Genomic DNA, 22959 nt, shown 5'->3' on the forward strand with positions numbered 1-22959 from the left:
CCCCCTTCCCTCCCGGGCCTCTCTCAGTGCTGCTGGTGATCCGGCTGCACTTCTCACAGATGAGAATCACCAGGCTGCCGCGTACCCCAGGAGCTGCTCAGGGTGAGGGCACTGGCTCACACCAGCTGGTGTCCACCCTCAGGCAGGACCCATGTGGGGGTCCACAGATGAGCGCCAAGGAGACTGCATGAAGTTTATTAATAGTTTCCTCCCAATAATCAAAAATCAAAAGGACTCACCTTGAATTTGGGCCAAAAATAAAATATCCAAGATTGGTGCACAATGAAGTAAAAGTGTTGTTATTAATGATAGTTTGAAAGAAATGATTGCTCTGATAATGAAGAGTCATAAAGAAATTTTAAGAAAACACTAAAGCTTTTTTCTATATGACACACGTAAAAACACTTCTTTGAAGGCATCAAACAAGTGTTTAGTGAACACAAGTATTCAGAGATAAACTGGTTAAAATTTTTCATAATCATTTGCAATGTTCTTTGGTGTGAGCTGAGATGCTCCTAAAATAGTTTCCAAATCTATGAGATAATGCAAAATAATCACTGTCACTGTCACTGTCACTGTCATCCCATTGTTCATCGATTTGCTTGAGCAGGCACCAGTAACGTCTCCATTGTGAGAGTGTTGTTACTGTTTTTGGCATATCGAATATGGCACGGGTAGCTTGCCAGGCTCTGATGTGTGGGTGAGATATTCTCGGTAGCTTCCCAGGCACTCCAAGAGGGATGGAGGAATGGAACCTGGGTCAGCCGCATGGAAGGCAAAAGCCCTACCTGCTGTGCTGCCGATCCAGCCTCTGTAATGCAAATTAATAGCCAAAATAATTAGATATAAATATATTTTAATTATTTTTATTCATTTCAAGGACCATGATTTGCAAAGTTATTGATAGTGATTTTAGGTATAGAATATTTCGGCACCAATCCCACCTTGGTGCTAACTTCCCTCCATTAGTGTTCCCACATTTCCTCCCACCCCACCCTGCCTCACCCCTGCCTACTACCTTGACAGGAACATTACAAAGGGCCCCTAGTTGCAGCTGGAATCTCATGTTTTCTGTGTTGTTGACATACCACTCTCCCCCATCACCAGCGTAAGTGAATCCCCTCCCTACCACTGTTTACCTTTTGCTTCCCTTTCTTAACTTCAACCTTCCCCCTCTTGATTTTTTTCCTCCTCTTTCCTTTTCCTCTCTAACTTCCGAGATTAATTGTGATCTAGGCCTCCCCTCTTTACCCTGTTCAGTTATTCTCTACACCACAGAGAAGTGAGATCATCTTGTGTTTATCTTCCTTCTTCTGATTTACTTGACTGAACGTGATATCTTCCAGTTTAGATTTTAAGTTTTGACAGAAGTATACAGCCCATTGAGGAAAATATAGACAAAACACCCCAAGATTTGTACCTCAAAGGTGTTTTCAATGAATTGATACCACTGGCAATGCAATGAAATAAAAAGTAAACCAATGAGACTACATCCAATTAAAGAGCTTCTGCATGGAAAAAGAAACACATGATAAAACTAAAAGACAACTAACTGAATAGGGAAAGTTCTCCCATTCAATGCATCACGTAGAGGATTGATACCCAAGACATGCAAAGTTATATCACATATCCTTGCAAACTCACAAATATCAACAGTAAAATTATTCAAAAACCCCACCCAAAAAATGAGGAGAGGAAGTAAACAGGCACTTCTCAAGAAGACAGACAGATGCACAGCATCACTTATCATAAGCGAAATCCATATCCAGATGACAATGAGCAATCATCTCTCCCCAGAGAATGGCACATATCAAAAACAGTAGGAACAATCTCTGTCAGCAAGGATGTGGTGAGAAAAGAACTCTCATCCACTGTTGGTGGGAATGTGGTCTGGTTCAAGACCTGTAGAAAACAGTATGGAGACTCCCATGAAAAGTAGAATTGAACTCAGGGCCAGAATGATAGTATGATGGGGAGGGTGTTTGCTTTGCACGTGGCTACCCCGAATTCTATGCTCTGGATACCACCAGGAGTAACTTCAAAGTGTTGAGCCAGGACTAACCCCTGAGCATCGATGGGTGTGACCACCCTCCCCCCAAAAATAAAGCCTTTAGAATTGAACTGATACATAACCCAATAAAAATAAAGGTTTTTAATTTTTGTTGTTGTTTTGGGTTCATATCCAGTGGTGTTCATGGATTATCCCTGGTTCTGTGCTCAAGGATCACTCTGATGTTGTTTGTGGGTCCGTATGTGGTACCAGATGTCAAACTGTGATCGGTGTGTGCTGGGCAAGCAACCCCTGTACTATCCCCTATCCTAAAATAGTTTCAACTTATCAGAGGAGAATTTCAATAGGCTTTTTTCACCAGCCTCCTGTGACTAAAGCATCAGAATCCAGCTGAAGTCTCAGACTCTGAGCCCAGAATCTCTGCTACCGGCTCTGACACTTGCAAGTCCATCTTTATTCCCCAGGAACTTTCATCTCCTTCTATTTAATGAGTGGTTCGCTAGGAAAACGTGGGCAGGTGAAACAAGATTCATCCTGAATTCGGAAATGAGGGCCTAGTCCAGACCCAGTGACCGGAAGACTGGAAAGGACACAACACTCAGAGCTGAGTCACAGGGACCCTAGGCCAAAGCTGAGTTCTCCACTCTTGTCCCCCAATAAATAAATTTTGGGGTATGAAAGAGTTAGACAGCCATTCAAACACTTCTTACTATTGTTTCACATTTCAAAAACCGGATGCAGATGCAGCCAAGGTCAGTACTCTCTGGGGTCAGTCGAAGCCAGTTTGACTTTGTCTCGTCAGAGATAATTCAATTCCAACACTTTTGGTTTCGTCTTACAGGCAAACACGCAAGTTTTCTTCCTTCCTTTTAGATTTTTATTTTTCACTAATTTGTCATTAGCTGACAATACACCATTATGAAATTTCAGAGATTCTTTTCATATCTCTCAGTGCCTAACCCTTTTTAAAATTTTGATTTAGACACCATGATTTACAAAGCTGTTGACAATAGGGTTTCAGGCATATTATGTTCCCAACTCTAATCCCACCACCCCATCCTCTGCTAATGACCCTAGGTTCCCCTTCACCCCAACCTGTCTCCTTGACAGACATGATTTTTAAGTTTAATGATGGTACCTTGGGTCTATGTTTACTTAGTGTTGGTTCCAGTGGTTTAGATAGATACAGACACATCACCTCTCACCTCAGGTGAACCTGTGGCCTCTGAACCTCACCCTCTGGGACTTCCAGACTAACTCTTCTGGCTTCCTGCTCCATCTCTCTCCTTACCTGACATTTATTTTCAATAATCTACAGCCAGTAATTTAACCACATTTTAGTCTTCTACAGCCTAGTTCTTAACCATTTTTTCCACCCAAGATACAGGACCACCTCATGATTAAAAAGACTGCTCTATTTGACCCTCCCTCCTTTTCTCTTTCTAACAAGCAAGTATCCAATACTGATGTTAAATTGTTTTCACAATCGGTTTTCCTCTAATTATGTTCCATCTGAATGAAACTGCCAGGTAAATGTTTTTTGGATATTAACCCCAAGTGTTTTAGTCTTCTTCAATGAATTGCCCCTTTATCTCCTCTCAAAGAGCTCTAGTTAACTTCCCCAATTTAGTTAAAGTTTATTTTTAACTTTTCCTTTGTATTTTACTGCTCATTGTCACAGTTCCCCAAGTCAGTCTTGATTACGTATAAGAAAAACTTTATGGTGATTTTGAACTTTGTACTGCTTTGTATTTGAAGTGCTGTGTATTTGTACCTGCTTTTCTATTTTCCAATAGCCTTTTAATATTTTACTCTAGATCTATGTTCTTTGGTTAAACACAGAAAGACCATGTATGCTATGCTCCTAATATTTGGAAATTGATTGACTCTGAAGTATACCTGCTCCTGGGCATTGGTCATACTTACTTGACTCAGGCTTCTGTTGCTGTAGTTCCCAGCACCCATAAAAGGGAGGTCCCCCGTGGGACTGGGCTGTACTTTGAGTGAGCAGCAAAGCTACGCCAGCATTGAAATGACACAGTCTAGAAAGCATAAATGCAAGGTCTTGATGCAAGCTGTTATGACACAAGAGACAGGACCCCCAGGGCGAAGGACAAGCTGATCTGGCCTGAGGAGATTTAGTCTGATATTTACAGGAAAAGCCTTGCTTGTTCTTTGAGCCCAGAGAACTAAGTGTTTAAAGCCTTCCTTGGTCTCAGAGCCCAGAGAATTGAGTGTTGGCATCTTCTTCCCTTACTGTGTTTATACAAACAACTATAAGTATTAATAACATATACACCTAGAGGGAAAGATAAAGGCCACATAGATGAAACTGGGGGACAGAGTGTAGCCTTGCATTCATCTCTCCTTAGAGAATTTCTTATGGTATTTTATTAGTGAATCACTTGTGACATACAGTTATATACTTACAAACTTTTGTACTTGCAAAAGTACATACATACAATGTCATACAATGATTGAGTACCCATTCCCCCACTAGTGTCCATTGTCCACCACCAAGGATCCCAGTATTCCTCCCACCACCCCCATCCCATCCTCCACCTCACCCTGCCTCTGTGGCAGGGCATCCATTTTGTTCTCTCTTTCCTTTTTGGGCGTTGTAGTTTGCAATAGAAGCATTGAGTAGCCATTGTGTGTTCGATATATAGTCTACATTCGGCACACATCTCCCAACCCGAGGGGTCCTCCACACACCCTTACTTGGTGTTTACTTCTCTATCTGAGCTACTTTTTCTATGTTTTATTTATGTAAATAATCTTTGTAAATTTCCAGATGTTTTACCTATACAAATGATCAATCACACCTAGGTCCTATACCTCAACCCCCCTCAGATAATCTATAATTATGCCAGTGAAACTGTCTTCTCCACACCAGAGTGAGAAGTCTCTCTCTGAAATGGCGCATACACGGAATGAACTGTTATTGATAGAATTTCATGCTTACAGTATTCCAACACCACACTCTCCACCAGAGTATCTCCTTCCCCCATAGCTATTACCCCCTGAAATTTCTGTTCTGTATACCAGTTCTCAGGATCTGATTTTTCTGTTTTCAGGCCCTTTGTGATTCCCTTACTATGTTAGTTTCTTTATATCTCACATCTGAGAGAGGGCATTCTCTCTCCTTCTGACTTACTTCACCCCAGATCCATTCATTTAGCAACAAATTGCATGACTTTATATTTTCCTATAGTAGAGTGATATTCAGTTGTGTATATATACATCACAGTATTTTTTTCTTTTTGGGTCACACACGGTGATGCACAGGGGTTACCCCTGATTTTGCACTCAAGGAATTACCCCTGACGGTGCTCAGGGGACCATATGGGATGCTGAGAATCGAACCCAGGTCAGCCGCGTGCAAGGCAAACGCCCTACCCGCTGTGCTATTGCTCCAGCCCCTACATCACAGTTTCTTTATACAATCTTCTGATATTGAGCACTTTAGGTGTTTCTATATTTTGGCTACTTTGCTATTACAAATAGGAGTTCAGATGTCTTTTCTTAATAGGTTTCTTTTTTTAATTATTTTTTTTATTAAATCACCATGTGGAAAGTTACAAAGCTTTCAGGTTTAAGTCTCAGTTATAACAGCCACCCCTTCACCAGTGCAAATATTCCATCACCAAGAATCACAGTATCCCAGGGCTGGAGCGATAGCACAGCGGGTAGGGCGTTTGCCTTGCACGCGGCTGACCCAGGTTCGAATCCCAGCATCCCATATGGTCCCCTGAGCACCGCCAGGGGTGATTCCTGAGTGCATGAGCCAGGAGTGACCCCTGTGCATTGCCGGATGTGACCCAAAAAGCAAAAACAAAAAAAAGAATCACAGTATCCCTCCCCCCCAAGACCTCACCTGTGTAGCTGATTGTTGGTATACAACATCCTATAATCTCAGGCCTAGCTAGGCCTGGATGTAAACGGTTGAAATCTCAGGCCTAGCTAGGCCTGGATGTAAATGGTTGAAATCTCAGGCCTAGCTAGGCCTGGATGTAAACGGTTTATGTTTTGGTTATTGTAACTTTAAATGGCGGTTACTGCTTCTGTTGGTTGATTTGCATATTTGCCTATGTGGCTGAATATGATTGGTTTGTATGTTAATTTTATAAATAAAAGGAGGTTAAACAGGCTGTTCTCGGGCAGACCATAACACAAAACCTCCGGAGGCAGTCCTGTGATCCTCCACAAAAGATATATTTATTCTCTGAGTAAAGTGCCTCTGACTCTCCGGTAAAATTGCAACATTGTTGCAACACTGATAAATTTCACTTTACTTTCTCTTTACTTTGATTACATTCAATATTTCAACAAAAAAACCTCACTATTATTGTTTGGAGTTTCTCCCCCCCAAAGTCGGACCTGCTGAAAGGGAAGCATTTGATAATTTGTTTTCCATCACTGAGAATGAAAAGATATGAGGTCGTGAGGCTGCAATAGAGGCTGCGCAGTTTTGGATTTCTTTATTTTAGTATTTTAGTAACTAAGTCCAGAGAAATTTCTGCCAGAAGTTGCATCATTACAAGCTCGTACCTCTCAGCTACTTTATATTCCACATAGGAGTGCAATCTTTCTATGTCTGTCTCCTTCTTTCTGACTCATTTCACTCAACCTGATACTTTCCATGTTGATCCACTTAAATGCAAATTTCATGACTTCATGTTTTCTGACAGTTACATAGTATTCCATTGTGTAGATTTATCAGAGTTTCTTTAACCATTCATCTGTTTTTGGGCACTCCGTTTTTTTTTCCAGATTGTGGCTATTGTAAAGAGTGCTGCAATGAACATAGAAATACGGATGTCATTTCTACTATACCTTTTTGCTTGTCCGGGATATATTCCCAGAAGTGGTATTGCTGGGTCAAATGGAAGCTCAATTTCTAAATTTTTGAGAGTTGTCCATATTGTTTTCCAAAAGGGCTGAACCAGTCGGCATTCCCGCCAGCAGTGAAGGAGAGTCCTTTTCTCCCCACATCCACGCCAACACTGATTGCTTTTGTTTTTTGGGATGTGGGCCAGTCTCTGTGGTGTAAGATGATAGATATCTCATTGTTGTTTCGGTCTGCATCTCCCTGATGATTAGTGATGTCGAGTATTTACTCATGTGCCTCTCAGCCATTCGGATTTTTTCTTTGGGAAAGTTTCAGTTCATTTCATCACCCCATTTTTTGATTGGGTTGGCAGTTTTCTTCTTGTGGAGTTCAACCAGTGCCTTGTATATCCTTGATATCAACCCTTTATCTGATGGGTACTGCATAAATATCCTTTCCCATTCTGTAGGGTGTCTTTGTATTTTGGTCACTGTTTCTTTTGAGGTGCAGAAGCTTCTTTTTTAAGATAGTCTCTCTGTTTTCACTTGCTTGGCCAGTGGCGTGTCATCTTTGAAGATACCGTTGGCTTCAATGTCATGGATGGTTTTGCCGACCTTGTCTTCAATGTACCTTAGGGATTCTGGTCTGATGTTGAGGTCTTTAATCCATTTTGATCTGACTTTTGTACATGGTGATAAGTGGAGATCTAAGCCCTTTATTTTGCCTGTAGCTTTCCAGTTTTGCCAGCACAATTTGTTAAACATGCTTTCCTTGCTCCACTTCACATTTCTTGCTTCCTTTATCAAAGATTAGATGATCATATGTTTGGGGATGTATGTCAGAGTATTCAACCATGTTCCATTGGTCTGCAGCTCTGCCTTTGTTCCAGTACCATGCTGTTTTAATGACTACTGCTTTGCAATAGAGTTTGCAGTTGGGGAAGTTGATTCCCCCCATTTTCTTTTTCCCAAGAATTGATTTATCTATTCGTGGTGGTTTATTGTCCATATGAATTTCAGGAGTGCTTTCTCTATTTCTTTGAAGAATGTCAAGGGTATCAGAATAGGTTTCTGAATAGAAATTTTGCATTAATTCATATGGAAGCTTAATTCTTAGTTTTTTGAGAAGTGAAACGGGATGTCATGTAATTATCTCTAGAATCTTAGTATTTTTAAAAAATAAATCTGCTAGGAAGAAATGCAGTCAATGAAAAAAAAGAAATGTAGTCAATGAATCTTTAATGAATGGGATAATAAACACGAGTTATCAAACCTTGAGAGAGGAATCATGCCTCCTTTTATGGTACTGTTTTTCAAAGCTGGTGAGACAGTCCCCAGGGGATGTGGAATGATATGTGGGAGTGAAGAGCAGAGGTACAGCTGTAGCCTTGGGTGCAATTGGGTGAACCTTCAATTTTTTTTGTATTTTTCATGTACATTTCTTACTAGAGTTCAATTATTGTCACCCTATATGGTCCCTGAGCCCGACCAGAGTGATCCCTGAGTGCAGAGCCATGAGTAAATTATGAGCACTGCTGGGTGTTACCCCAAAACCCTCCCTTAAAATTCTTGAAATGGGTTCATTATTTGACAACAGCTTGTATAAATGTAATACTTTTAAAATAAGACTTGATGGGAGCTCCTTAACAGGATCAATATCAAGGTAAGAAAGCTTGTTAGGGGACTGGATAAATAGTATAGGGGGTAGGATGCTTGCCTCACATGTGGCTGATGCAGGTTTTAAAAAAATTTAATTAAATTTTTATAGAGTTTTTCATGATTACTTATTGCATTCAATATTTCAGTACCAATCCAACCACCATTACACTCTTCCACCACCATTATTTCCAATTTTCCCAAACATCACCCAAGCCGGGCCCAATATAGGCCCTAAATAATTTATTTTGTATGGTTTGTTATGAATAATTTGCTAAAATGATAAAAATTTTCTTAGAAGAATGTGTATGAAGATTGTTGCATCTGACCCTGAGTCATTTAGCTGTTTTATAAGAGAATACTAACATCTTGTTACAGGTTGAGCTTGTGGACTAATATTATCTTAATTGAGATTGGTTGCCTTCTACTTTACATCCCATCCAATGTGGTGTGCTACTCCTGGAATATCAGTGGTATAGAGTATGAGATGTTGTGCGTCTGCAAATATACCCACATGCTCTAGGAATTCTAAACTTTTGAATGGGGTGATACAGCTGGCCTTAAAGTTTTTAACTGGATGGTGACTTTGAGGCCCAGAAGCATCTCTGCAGCTTGTTGGTCTATTCTGAGATTTATTTCTGAATCTCTGGATCATGGCTAGTTAATGGGCTTATATGGCACCAGAGGCAGTTCATGGGTGTGTCTGCCAGGATCCTGGAAGAACAGGGGAATGGGGGGAGGTCACCCATCCCTGACTCCATGAGATCCTGGAGATTTCTGTCACAAAACCTACATACCTGAATTTTTCAACCTGGATGAGGTTCATCCGGAGACTCTGGAGTTCATCTGTGAGCACAGGAGCTATTGGGTTATGGAGTTTTGGGCTGCTGGAGCTCTGTTTGGGTGGGTGGTGGGCTAACCCGCCCCCCATTTGGGTGCCCCAGATAACAGTCAGTCTGGCACAGGGTCTCGAGGCATCTCTGAAGCTTGTTATCTCTTCAGAGATTTATTTATGAGTCTTGAACTTTCTGTTAGTTCACTAAAAGAAGATATATTCACGGGGGCACTGAGTAATTTACAGCAGAGCCTGGCAAACTACCCATGCCATATTTAATATGCCAAAAACAGTAACAATAACAGGTCTCATTCCCCTGATCCTCAAAGAGTCTCCAATGCGGCAGCTTTGTTGGGAAAAACGAGTAAGAATAGACTGCTAAAATCTCAGGACTGGGACAAATGGAGATGTTACTGGTGCCCACTCAAGTAAATTGATGAACAGTAGGATGACAGTGATACAGTGATACTGAGTAATTATTTTTCTGAAAAAAGGCCAGTAGGCCAAGTAATTTAAGTGTGGGGTGAAAAATAATAAGTAGTTAGGACACTTGCCAATACTCCATCCTATCTGGGTTCAATTTCCAGCATCATGAGACTCCCATGCATCACCAGGTGAAGGCCTGGAGGTCTCCAAGTACTGCTAGGTCGGGCCAGGTAATTCCTGGACCCACAGAGCCTGAGTGGAATAACATCCCTGGGCCCTGACACTGAACTGCCAGCCTTGTTAGCCGAATATCCCTGAGACTGGTCCCTGAAGCTCCTAAGCACTGCCCGGGGGTCTCCAACCAACTAGCAAAACAACCAAACAAGCAAAAGCCAAAAACAAAAATGGCCAGACTAGGGGCTTCTGTTTTATTCAACCACAATGTGCACATTTATAACGGATCTGTCAGCCCTGGAAGTGAAAGGGCAACACTGGTCACTGACTCTCTCACGTGGCGTGGTCTTCTCTTTCTGCTCCTCAAGAGACTTTTTTTTCTTTTTGGATAACACCCAGCAATGCACAGGGGTTACTCCTGACTCTGCACTCAGGAATTAACCCTGGCGGTGCTCAGGGGGCCATATGGGATGCTGTGAATCGAACCCAGGTCAGCCACGCGCAAGGCAAATGCCCTACACACTGTGCTATTGCTCCAGACCCAAGAGCAGAGATTTTTGAGATATCATCTTGTATTGGGCTCGAGCGATAGCACAGCGGTTGGGCTTTCGCCTTTCATGCCACCAACCCATGTTCGATTCCCCCGCTCCTCTCAGAGAGCCCAGCAAGCTACCGAGAGTATCGAGTCCACGCGCCAGAGCCTGGCAAGCTACCCGTGTGTATTGGATATGCCAAAAACAGTAACAATAATTCTCTCAATGAGAGATGTTACTGGTGCCCGCTCAAACAAATCGATGAGCAACGGGATAACATGTGGAGCTAACAAGCGGAGCATTTTGTATCAGTGACAATGGCACAATCAAAAACCCAACCCAAACCAAAACAAAACACTATCTGGAGACAATCTCTGTTGTGATGAAAAAGGAATTGTTACCCACTGCTGTGGGAATGTTGCTCTGTGGAAAACGGCATAAAAGTTTCTAGGCAAAGTAGGAATAGAACTGCCACCCCACTCGGTACCTAGATTCTCGGTGTCTACCCTCAAGGCACAAGCATATTCATCTAAAATGACTATTACTCATTACAGCACTTAGTACAATAACTGGTATTTGCAATCAACCCAGGTGTCCAATGACACAGGAGTCAATAATGAAAGTGTGGTAAATGTGAACAGTGGAATACTATTTGCCACAAAGAATGATGAAATATGCCTTTTGCTGCAACTAGAACGGAACTGGGAAACCTCACATTAAGTGAAGTAAATCAGAAGAAGGGCAAATATCGAATGATTTCACTTATCTGTGGTATATAAAGCAACAGGACAAGAGAATACAAGGTATCAAATGAGGGACACCTAGATTACCCTGAAATGTAGATACAGGATGAGGACAGGGAGGAAAGAAATCAGTAGGGGAGTGAAGAAGAGAAAGACGGGATGTAGCAGGGGCAGAGGTGGGTCCTCGGGCACATTGGTCTAAGGTGGGATATATTTATATATTTAAACCACAGAACCTCCTTTTGACCCTGCTGCAGAGCGAGCATGATGGAAGAGCCCAAAAGAGCGCCCTTGGACTCCAACCAGCCCACTGAACTAATTCCGGCACGGGATCGGAGACCCCACGGCGGGCTGAGACAGTGGAAACCGGGCATCCCCCAATTCTTTTAACCTCTCTCTCTCAACCCCTTCCTCCCGAGCACAGCGCAGGGTCTACGGCTTTCTGAGCGCAAAATGGAGACGTCGAGCCTCTCTCTAGGTTTCTCCATTTTATGAGCACCATAAAAGGGTAAAAGTTTGTAGTGATGTTATTTCTGGTTGTACTTTCCCAGCGGCCGCGCGACCTAATGTCATCTTAGCATCAACAATATGTAATGGTTCCTTTTTAATGGGTTGGACTTTTGTGGGAGATCCTAAAAAGAATAGTAAGTCTTTTGCTGAAATATTGAAGGCAATCAAAGTGGTAGCCATCTCTGTAGACTGAACTAAGCTATATCCCCACGCTGGTTGAGAAGAAATATCCTTCTTTCTCGGGAAGAAACGCGGCGTGGCGTCAACGATAGTGTGATGTCCATTAAGCAAACAGACCTGGTGACGTGGGAATGGGATATAAGGGGAAAAATTATGTACATGGAACAGCGGGACGCTGGTGGAATCTCAAGCCGGAGCCCATACCAGCGCAAGACATTTGGTTCCAGAAACTGCTTGCAGACACTCTACTAGACTATCAACTAAGCCAGAGCCCCACGCCTGCTGATGACGGGAAATAACCATCCTTTTCGGTTTTTTTCCCTTTGTCAGACAGCATGGCGATTACTAAACAGGCATGAACTCGGTGGCGCGGGGCAAGGGGGAAAAAGAAAAGTTATGCAACAAACAGCGGGACTTAATATCTCTATATTCTTAGCAATGGAGAACTATCAAATGCCTCCTTGGCAATAGGACTGTCTTTCTTTAGGGGGGGAAACCCCAGCAACGGTAGTGAGTTGTGTGTTGAAACATGGAATATAATCGAGATAAAACGTAAACGAAGTGAAACTTATCACTTACAAGGGCGGGGACTGGGGGGACTGGAGGGGGCGGGAGGTATAATGGGGTGGTTGGTGATGGAATATGGGCACTGGTGAAGGGAAGGATGTTTGAGTATTGTATAACTGACATAATCCTGAGAACTATGTAACCCTCCACATGGTGATTCAATAAAATTTAATAATAATAATAATAATAATAATAAACCACAGAACCAACAACTCTGTAAGCATGGGACCCCAACTACAACAACCAAACTTAAAATGTGCCTGTTAAGGAGGCACACTGGGAGGCGGGAGGGAACCTGGGGAGGGAATTAGTGGACACTGGCTGACACTGGTGGTGTGACTGGTGTTGGAACATGGTAGGGCTGACATTATATTATGAACAACCTTTGTAAGTCATGGTGTCTTAATAAAAAAGCTAGAAAATTAGCAGATATTTTCACAGTTTTATCTACAACATTAACCTGAAGACATGGGAAAGAGTAATTAAATAGATTTACGCAGAAATAACCATCACAGTTAAATACTCATTTTACTTATATTAAATATACATTTACTTTTCTTGGAAAGATATGTGTCTCTGGCTAAATATTTGTTCATCAGTGTTGTAATACAATGGGATGTTAAGTGCATCTCAGTATTTTGGCCACAATTGCTATGATGAAAATAAGAGACACAAAGTAGGTAGACATTCTGTAGAGTGAAATTAAATCTATTTTACTCTGAGTCTCTATTTCTAAATTATCAAAATTATCAAAATGATCATAAGCAATTTAAATGGAGACCAGGAGGAAGTACAAGCACTTGCCTCACCTCAGTCAGACCTCAGTTCAATCTCTGGCACTATATGTGCCCCCTGAGTACTGTCTGGAGTGATCCCTGTGTGTATTTACCAAAGGCGGCATTCTATCTCTCTTGCTGGTGCTCTATCTCTCCTGCCGCTTGTGTCTGGTGGTCTCCACTTCCCCTACCCCAGGGAGGTCAATGGCGATGGACAGGTGAAGGAAGGAATGAGGGCCAGGCTGGTCAGTCTCAGTTGCAGTTTATTCCATTCCCATCTCCATTCTCCTCTGATTCTCCTCCTGCTTCTCCCTCCCTCATGCTACTTGATTCTCCTTCTGCTTCATTCTACTTCTCCTTCTCCTCCTGTTTCTCCCTCCTCTATGCTACTTCATTCTCCTTCTGGCTATGGATCACCCTTAGATCTTACAGTCTGAGTTTATATATATCAATCACGTAGGATGGTGATACAAAGGTGGGTTGAATATTAGCAAATCAGCAAAGACAGGTAGACCACCCCTTCAAGAGATTAATCCAAGGACAAAAATCTCATCTAAGGAGATTACTCCAGATTACAAGGAGATCCGCCCAAGGGTAGGAGCCCAATGAAACTGTGTTGCTTTCCTCTTTCCTCAGCTAGCAATCCACTTAAATAGTTGTAGTAAATCTACTTCTAATATTTTCTAGCAATGTCATTCTGTGTGAGCACAGTAAGACATATATCAAACTTAAGTTTGTTTATTCCTGAGGACATCTCACTATATATTCCAGATCACAGTTCTCAGGTCAGGTTAGTCTTCCTAACCCAAGCAGAGTCCTTATCCAGTTACCTCTTTGGGTCATGACATAATTTGCCCATGACCGTGCTCTTAACTTATAGTTAAGTATTATGGCACTTAGCCTGGCTCATTTCGATGCCAGGGTAGCTCACAGCTTGCCCTGGGTCCATTCAGTCTCTCGTCGGAACCCTCTTTTTGGGGTGTTATTCTGGGAGTGAATAATATTCAAAGTCAATTAAATCACAAGTTACAAAAGCATAATATTAACTGTCTTCCTGTGTCCATACAGAAAGGACAGTGCTTTAAAATAAACTACTCAAAAGATGGAGAAAAGCAGTATTTAACTTACAATACAAGTTCAGTGTTCTTAGAAGAATCTGACCTTACAATTTAACAGAATCTGATTAGGGAAAAAGGGTGTTTTACTGGTTGGGGAGGAGAACACAGAGAAGGGTTTACAGATAAAGGAATGGGAGTGACTCGGGAGCATGTGACGGGGTATAACCTGATAAACCTAAGTTCCCTGTGGCACGGCTGAGAGGACAAACCCAATGTTTTCCTACACCCTGAGCACAGAGCCCAGAGTTAGCCCTGAGAGCAGCCAGACAGACCCCCCAAACCGAAATACAGATAATAAAATGGAGATACAACATTCCATGAATGAAGCAAGATATCAAATTAATTGAAACAATTAAACTTATTCTAAGTCAACTAGCAAGTTTCCAAGCATTGCCTCTTCCTGCTGCTATTTAAGGCACCCTTTGTCCTTCCTTTTTCGGGGAGACTTTTCCGGCAGTGCTAAGGGGGCCTACGGGCTACTTCCAGTTATAAGGGTCCTGAAGTTCAGTGTGAGGGTTTGAGGAAGTGACACTCTTTGGGCCCAGGGGTACGGGGTGTCCAGAGCCCTGGGGTGCTGGGTGGATTTCACATCCAGTCACATCCAGTGATGCCCAGTGACCATTGGTGCCGAGGATGAAGTTGGGTCAGCCACCCACACCTAACCCGCAACTCCCTCTGTACCCCAACAGAGCTTTGCTTCAGTCAAAAACAGAGCAATTACCGCTTTACTGGGAAAGGCGTCACCACGGACCTGGCCCTGGCACAACCCAGACGCAGTTTTCCACCTTGCTCTTGGCACATGTGGTGCCCACCCCACCCAGCCCGTCACAGTTCACGGGCTTCGTCCCTCCATTCCCACTTCCAGTGTCAGCTCTTTTTCTCAGGACAGACCCCAAGTAGACTTTCTTTTTGAAAAAATGTGTATTTACAATTTCAGAACTGGACCGATAGCACAGCGGGTAGGGCGTTTACCTTGCACGCGGCTGACCCAGGTTCGATTTCTCCATCCCTCTCGGAGAGCCCGGCAAGCTGCCAAGAGTATCCTGCCTGCACGGCAGAGCCTGGCAAGCTACCTGTGGTGTATTCAATATTCCAAAAAAAGTAACAACAAATCTCACAACGGAGACTTTTTTGTTTAGCCACACTCAGCTGTGCTCAGGGCTTACATCTAGCTCTGCACTCAGGGATCACTCCTGATGGGGCTGAGTAGAACCATCTGTGGTGCCAAGAATCAAACCTGGGTCGGCTATGAGACTCAGTGACTTTGTTAACTCTTATTAGTGTAGTCATTGTATTTGGGGGAAATAAGGAAGTAGTAATGATACATTTTGGGGTAAAATGTGGTGATGGGGGAGTCACTTTCAAGATGGCAGAGCAAGATGAATTGATCCAAGTGACATGTGATCACCAAACCTTTGGCATAACATGAAAGTGTACTTTGGGAAGTCTTAGAAATTTCTAGACATGGAGTGCCAGTAGAAATGAGAAAAGAGGGGCTGGAGCAATAGCACAGCGGGTAGGGTGTTTGCCTTGCATGTGGCCAACCCGGGTTCGATTCCCAGCATCCCATATAGTCCCCTGAGCACCCCAGGGGTGATTCCTGAGTGCAGAGCCAGGAAGAACCCCTGTGCATCGCCAGGTATGACCCAAAAAGAAAAATAAAAGAAATGAGAAAAGAAATAGGGACTTCAATGCTTTATATATAAATATATTTATATACAAATATATATTATATATTGGTTTTTGTCTTGGTTTTTGACTTATATCTGTTACTGTCACTGTCATCCTGTTGCTCATCAATTTGCTTTAGCGGGAACCAGTAACATCTCCATTTTGAGACTTGTTGTTACTGTTTTTGGCATATCAAATACACCACGGGTAGCTTGCCAGGCTCTCTGAGAGGGGTGGAGGAATCGAAACCGGGTCGGCCGCGTGCAAGGCAAATGCCCTACCGCTGTGCTATTGCTCCAGCATTAAAAGTAATTTAAAAATGAAAAAAAATTTAAGCATGATTTAAACGTAATTTATATCAGCTCCTAATAAAAGAATCCAAGTTTTTTCAGCTGGCACAAGGGCTGACAGTGTGGCTCAAAACTTCCAGGAGAGGGAAGAAAGATATTATGAGGGGATCCCTTAGCTAGCTCTAAAATTCCCTTAAAATTTACCTGAAAAATGTTCACATCTACAGTGAAAAAGTAAGGCATATCTATATGACCTAAGAAAAAGTAGTGTCATTTTCCAAAAAAAATCAAATAATTACACAGATTCCAGTCTTGCAATATGAGAGAACAGAAAAGTTTATTACAATGATAAAGAAACTAATAAGTCTGGCACTAGTGTAGAGATAAATGCTCAAGCAGTAATAACCAAGGTGTGGGGTGTTGGAGGTGGGGTGGTAACAGTGTCACAGCAAAAAGAGACTGCAAGCTATTAAGCAAATTGGTAGTGAGGTTAGCCACTGAGTTTCTACAGATACACATAATTAACTGAGCACTTCCGCACTGCTCTCTTCCTGTTGACCACACCCCTCCCCCTGCCTCTTCCTCCAGTCACACTCTCCCTGGCATTTGAGTTTAGTAGTATTCTGAGAGGTCACTTTCTAGAAAGAACTTTGTTTACAATGGGTAATAATAAGGAACAATTTGAGCAGTTCTGTAACTATGAATAAAATAAATCTATGGTTATCTAGAGTGAATTCATCTATAGTAGGAACAACTCCATTTCTTAAGATCACTGAATTCAGAGACGTCATTATTTCAAAGATCCATTTGGGAAAGTCATCACAGAGGAGCCAAAGGCAAAAGCATATGAGGGCAAGACTGGGGCGGGGGAGTAAGTGTCTAAAGCAGAAATTCTGTAAGTGTTAAAGAGACAAATGCTGGGTCACCTTGGTTGGCTGTCTGCATGGTCTTTCTCCATGTTTCTGAGAAAGAAGTCATAAGGTGGGGATGTTGAACACAAACCTAGAATATGTCTGCCCTCCTGTTTCATAAATTTGTCTCTTGCCAACTGCCCACAGTCAACTTGTTGACTCCTTAGTCCTGAGATTATCAGTAAAATGAGAGTGCTCTGTCTTTGAGCAAATGAGTCATGTGGAGCGGGGCAGCCAGGGAATGCGCAGGAAACAGAGATTTTCATTTGGTTTTGTCTTTAAACACTTCTGTAAGAACTAAGGAAACTACTTTCAGTACCTCTGTGAGGAATTCAATGATCCGAGTAAGAGTCTCCACTTGTTCTCTGGCATTGTCTCGCTTCGTGACATACACAGATTCCCTTTCTACCAAAGCTCTCTCCATTTCATCCCTTCTTGCTTGCTTCTCCAGAGTATCCTCCAGATTTCTCATTTTCTCTTCATACTCCTTTCTTATCTGGGCTTTCTCTTTCTCCAGCTCTTCTCTGTAATATCCTTGCTTCATGAGGGTTTGTTTTTGAATTTCCCGCTCAACCAATTGATAATACCTATTAGTGTAGTATGTTCCTTCATTCTCTGTCATCACCTTCTCGACCAGAGCGATCAGCTCTGCCTTCTGGGCCTCCTGCTCAGCTCCTGTTGCCTTGTTGTTGAACAGGCAATAGCGATTGTCCAGTCTAGCTATCAGTTCTTGAAGGACTTGAGCGCCCTTTAAGTACTCTGAGAAATCTTGGGTGCCCAACTCATCTTTCCGGGTGAATAAGAGAATCATGTGTCTCTGAGCTCTGCCATCAAACATTTCCAGGATCTTCTCTGTGGCCATCTGCTCCTCTTTGGTGTAACATCCCAGAGGGACCACCAGGATCAGAGCATGAGGACCTGGGGAGGTCAGCAGGAGGCAGCGAACAATCTCACTCTCGGTGGCTGCATCAGGCACTTCGGTGTCAAAAATGCCAGGAGTATCCACAACAACAATTTTTCTCCCCTTCCAATTCAGACTCCCTTTTTCGCAGGATTTGGTGATGGATTTTGCTGCTGTGCTTGACTTAAACACAGTCTTTCCCAGGATGCTGTTTCCTGTAGCACTTTTCCCTGCTCCAGTCTTACCCAGTAAGACAAGTCTCAGTTCTGGAAATCCGGGGTCTTTGTTTGCAAGTCCTGGGGAAACAATAACTGCAGGGTTAGGATAGTTTCCAACAGTTTCCATTGCTGGTGCCCTTCCCTTTGTCCACTAGGCACCTCTTCTGGAGTGCCGACTGTTCTCATCAGAAGTCCGTGGGAACCCTGAAGGCCTGGTGTTCTTCTTGGGGGTTCTGGGGAACCACAAGTACTTTTTCGGATTCCAATGAACTGTTTTTTTTCCTGAAACTTTTGTAACTTATTAGTCTACTGAGTAGGAAAGATAATGATTTAAGAAGAAGAAGAAGAAAAGGTGAAAAAATAAAAAAATAGAAATATGGGCCTGGAGCGATAGCACAGCGGGTAGGGCATTTGCCTTGCATGTGGTCAACCTGGGCTCGATTCCCAGCATCCCATATGGTTCCCTGAGCAGTGCTAGGAGTATTCCTGAGTGCATGAGCCAGGAGTAACCCCTGTGCATTGCCGGGTGTGACCCAAAAAGCAAAAAAAAGAAAAAAAAGAAGAAGAAAATGTGAGCTGTTCTTGTAGCTCTTCTGAGGAGACCCAGTAGGAAGTAATATAAGATCTGAACTAGAACATCCCAGTTGGAGATTCTACCCTACCCCAACTACTTTTTTTAAAATAGATCTTTTCTTCTTCCCTTAAGAAGTCAAATCAGTGCACTGTGTAACCACCCAGGCTGGGAGAGGAGCAGAGAGATAATTGTCCCTCTATAGTTCACATGAGATCCTGAAGGGGACTCAAACCCTCAGGAGAATAGGAATCCTCTAAGTAAAGTTAAAGACATAGTTAACAAGTGAGGAATAGTGGCCAATCCTCACTGCTTACATATTTGTTGCTGAAACATTTACTAACACTGACATAAGAAGAAGCATTCCTAAATCAAAGTTTCACATTTGACAACAAAAGTATTTGGAGGAGCAAAGAAAGTCTCTAAGAGGTGAGAACACAGTAAACAGGATGGCTTAGGTTATTGAGGTGAACATGGTTGGATGTTCAGATCATTATTTGTTAGATCATTTCTTGGTTACCCCACTTGGGACTATTCTGAGATTAATGATTGCCATAGAAAGGGGCACAAACAGCCACCTCCTAACTGTCACAACTTGCTGATGCCCAGAGCATTTGTATGACATTCTATATGATCAATTGAAGATAAGATCTCAATTCACCCCAGTATGCACATAGGACACAGATGATCCCAATCTGCACAGTGGATTTGTAGCTCCTTCTCTCAAGATGCTGAGTCTATTTCTCCAGCCTGTGAATCTGGTGGGCCAGGCGGATTGTGAAACCAAAAAGGCCGAGATTCCAAAAGTGCCTATGTTCAGTACCTTGCCTGTACCTGCTCTTCAGAACCCTTAGCTGCCCTTTGATGAGGTCTGAACTGGTCTACTGGAGGATGAGGGACACAAGGTCCTGTTACACCTGACCCTGGGCTGCTCAGGAGACTGCTAACTACCAAGGACGCCATGAGGCATCCAAGTTCGTTCATACTGAAACATAAGTTAGCTACAGATGAATGAGTGATTCTGAGATTAAACACATGGATCTGAGCCCGCCTCCCAAATTGAGAGACATCTTAATCCTTGATGTTTAAGCTCTACACCCTGGGGTGGCTGAAGTCATATAGTGAAAGCCTGTGGATAAGGGCATATGTCTATGGATATATAGATTTCGTCAGTCATTTGGATTGGTTGGTTATAGTGAGGTCTCCAGGAGCATGGAAACAGGGAATTGTATGAGGAATCCATGATACCCAGGTAGTCCTCCAGACTGGAAAAAGTACAGACAACAAGACCAGCTGGCCCAGCTGCTCTGGTGACTCCACAGCATAGAAAACAGGAAAAAAATACATTTATTCCCTCCAGGATCGGTCAGAATATTGGAACTGCTCTTCCTGGCAGAGTGAGTAGAAGGAGGAAAAAAATATAAAGGGTCAGAGAAATGGGAAAGCAGAGCCTATGAAGAAAGAAAGAGATTGAGTAGAAAATATTTGGCTTTGCTCAGGTGGTGACTGGCTGGAGAAACAGGTCTCTGCCAACTCTTCATGCCCAGCCTGACCTGGGGACCTCCTTGTCCATCTTACCGTGGGTTCTCCAGGGATTGCAGTGGAACTGTGCTTCCATGGTGGTCAGAATTCCTGCAGATAAGAAGATATAAACAGGTTATTTTAGAGAAGTGGACATAACTGAACATTTCACCACTCAGATAGAAAACAGTTCCTTTTCCCATAAACTTTCTGTTTCAATTTTCACATCTCCTTTCTGACATTCCTCTCACTTCCTGTTTTCTGCCTCAGTTTCAAACCATTCCATTTTCTTTGCACAAAGAAGTTCAAAGAAGTGTTCCTTGACTGTAAATCCCAATCCTTCTCCCCTCTCTAGTCAGTGGAGTAGAGACTCTATCTTAGATCCTAGAAATCCCAACTGTTTTTACCCCGTTTATCTTTTTTTCCACTTGGAAGTGTTATGGGAATTTCCAGTAGAATCAGCAAAACTGCACCCCTTGAGCTGCAGCCCGCCTGCACTGCTCCATCATGTCGTTCCGTGAATGTGATAGCTCTCATCAGAGCTATTGACTCCCGGGAAATCTTGGTTCGTCCCAGCTCTTCTTTCCTCATTTCCTCATTGTCCATCTCCAAATCCTTTTGGCTGACTCTACTTACAAAGTTCACAGAATGATATATTCTTTTTAATTTTTATATTGTTATTTGTTTGCAATGAAAACAGATCCTTCATTACTTCAGTTTAAATCTCCTTTTCTCGGGGCTGGAGCGATAGCACAGCGGCTAGGGCGTTTGCTTTGCACGCAGCCGACCCGGGTTCGATTCCCAGCATCCCATATGGTCCCCCAGCACTGCCAGGAGTAATTCCTGAGTGCAGAGCCAGGAGTAACCCCTGTGTGCTTCTGGGTGTGACCCCAAAAAGAAAAAAAAAACTCCTTTTCTCTCTTATAATCAAATGCTTTGTTCTGCTTTTGTTTTGAGACCCTACCCAGTGGTGCCCAGGGCTTACTGCTCACTCTGTGCGCAGGGATCACTCCTGGGTAAGATGAGGGGACCATACATGATGCCAGCTATGAAAGCCAGGTCTGTTATGTGCAAGGCAAATGCCTTCACACCTGTACTCTCCCTGGCCCATAATCAGATGCTTTGAAGAAACTGCGAAAATTTCTGGGGGGATGTTGACACTGGAGATAGGTTTGGTGTTAGGATATTGTATGCCTCAAGCTTAACTATGAATAACTTTATAAACCGTGGTGACTTAACAAAAATATATAAAAAAACAAAACTTAGATTTTTTTCTAACTGACATTTCCCAGTAGCTTTTTCCATAAAGAGATAAACATCAATGAGGTGGTTCACAAGATGGTGCTCGAGCAGTTTGTCTCGCTCCAAAAGGGTTTAAAGCTCCCACTCTTGCCCCTCTCTGGACTCCGTGGCATCTTCCCTCTCCCTAGAGCACTCCCAGTCCATTCCACAGCCTGCTCTGTCCCCGCTCCTGAGAAGCCTGGGTCTCAGTATTCTGACCCTCACTGCTCCTGAGAGAGTTTCTCCAGCACCGTGATCCCCAGCTCCACCACCTCGACCAACATTAGCATTGATGCTCCATTTGCTGTTTGCCCCAATAACTCTCCCGGGGGTTCTCAGAGAAACCACTTTACATTAGGTGAGGTCTGATATTTCCCTGGTGCCTCCACAAGACGTTGAGATCTTATGATGATTGGACAATCTGTGTCTCATATTTTAATCTAATCTATGGGTACAATCACAGTCCTGGACAAAGAGATGTGCAAGTGATTTCTAAATAAACAAGTTGATTGAAAAAAAGATCTTGATTCTTGCTTCCTCTCGGACTGATCTTTCTATCTGCTCTTATCTGTGAAATAATTTTTCTTGTTAAATAATAAATGTTATAACAACTTGGTAGTATGTTTTTAATATTTATACAAAGGTTTTGATGGTTTGAAGACCTCTTACATGCAGAAACTTTTCTAGAACAGACTGAAGATGCTGATTGTATACAGAAAGCTCAATAGAAAATCACCAAGTACAAAAGTGCAGCACTGAGAAAGAGGGGCGATTCTTTGAAAGGGAGGCTATTTATTCATCCTTTAGGTGTAGGCAGTAGGAAACAGAGTTTTGTACACTAGGAAGAAAAAAACATCAAGAATTTTTATGAAGCATTTTAGGTCCATTGATAGTGGTAGCGATTGGTATTAAGAGAGGCTGCCCCATCAGAAAACGGGGAGAAGCCATCCTGCAGGTAAACAGGCAATCCCTTGGAGAGCCTTCCTCAGCGCGGAGAAGCCCCCTCCCCGCCCCCTGCCCGCCTCGGCTCAGGGCTTCTCCTGAAGCCCCTGCCTGGCACCTTTCCGCCGCCGCACTCGGATCCTGACCAATCCCCACTCTGCTGCTTAGGGGCGTGTACTCATCTTAGAGGGCGTGGCCTAAAAGTGGGCGTGGCCTCTTTCCGGAGCACAGGCCGCTAACGCGGCCGCGTTCCATGCATTGTCCTTTGGCCACAATTGATTGAACCCATTCCTC

General features: G+C 43.0%; 1 protein-coding gene across 2 annotated transcripts in view; it reads right to left on the bottom strand.

Moving 5' to 3' along the window:
* The window catches only part of LOC129399334 (GTPase IMAP family member 4-like), a 39556-nt gene that overhangs the window by 8337 nt on the left and 8260 nt on the right, over nt 1–22959 (bottom strand). The window contains exons 2-3 of one of the 2 annotated variants that reach the window (XM_055118990.1): nt 20500–20553; nt 16699–18428 (exon numbers count right to left, since the gene is read on the bottom strand). In XM_055118990.1, the coding sequence (XP_054974965.1) occupies nt 17494–18428; nt 20500–20539 (975 nt within the window). In that variant the 5' untranslated portion in view covers nt 20540–20553 and the 3' untranslated portion in view covers nt 16699–17493. Of the gene's footprint in view, nt 1–16698; nt 18429–20499; nt 20554–22959 lie in introns of those variants that run through there. The other variant, XR_008627055.1, reaches the window with a different exon arrangement.

This window comes from Sorex araneus, chromosome 1 (assembly GCF_027595985.1).
Source record: "Sorex araneus isolate mSorAra2 chromosome 1, mSorAra2.pri, whole genome shotgun sequence".
NCBI classification, from domain to species: domain Eukaryota; kingdom Metazoa; phylum Chordata; class Mammalia; order Eulipotyphla; family Soricidae; genus Sorex; species Sorex araneus.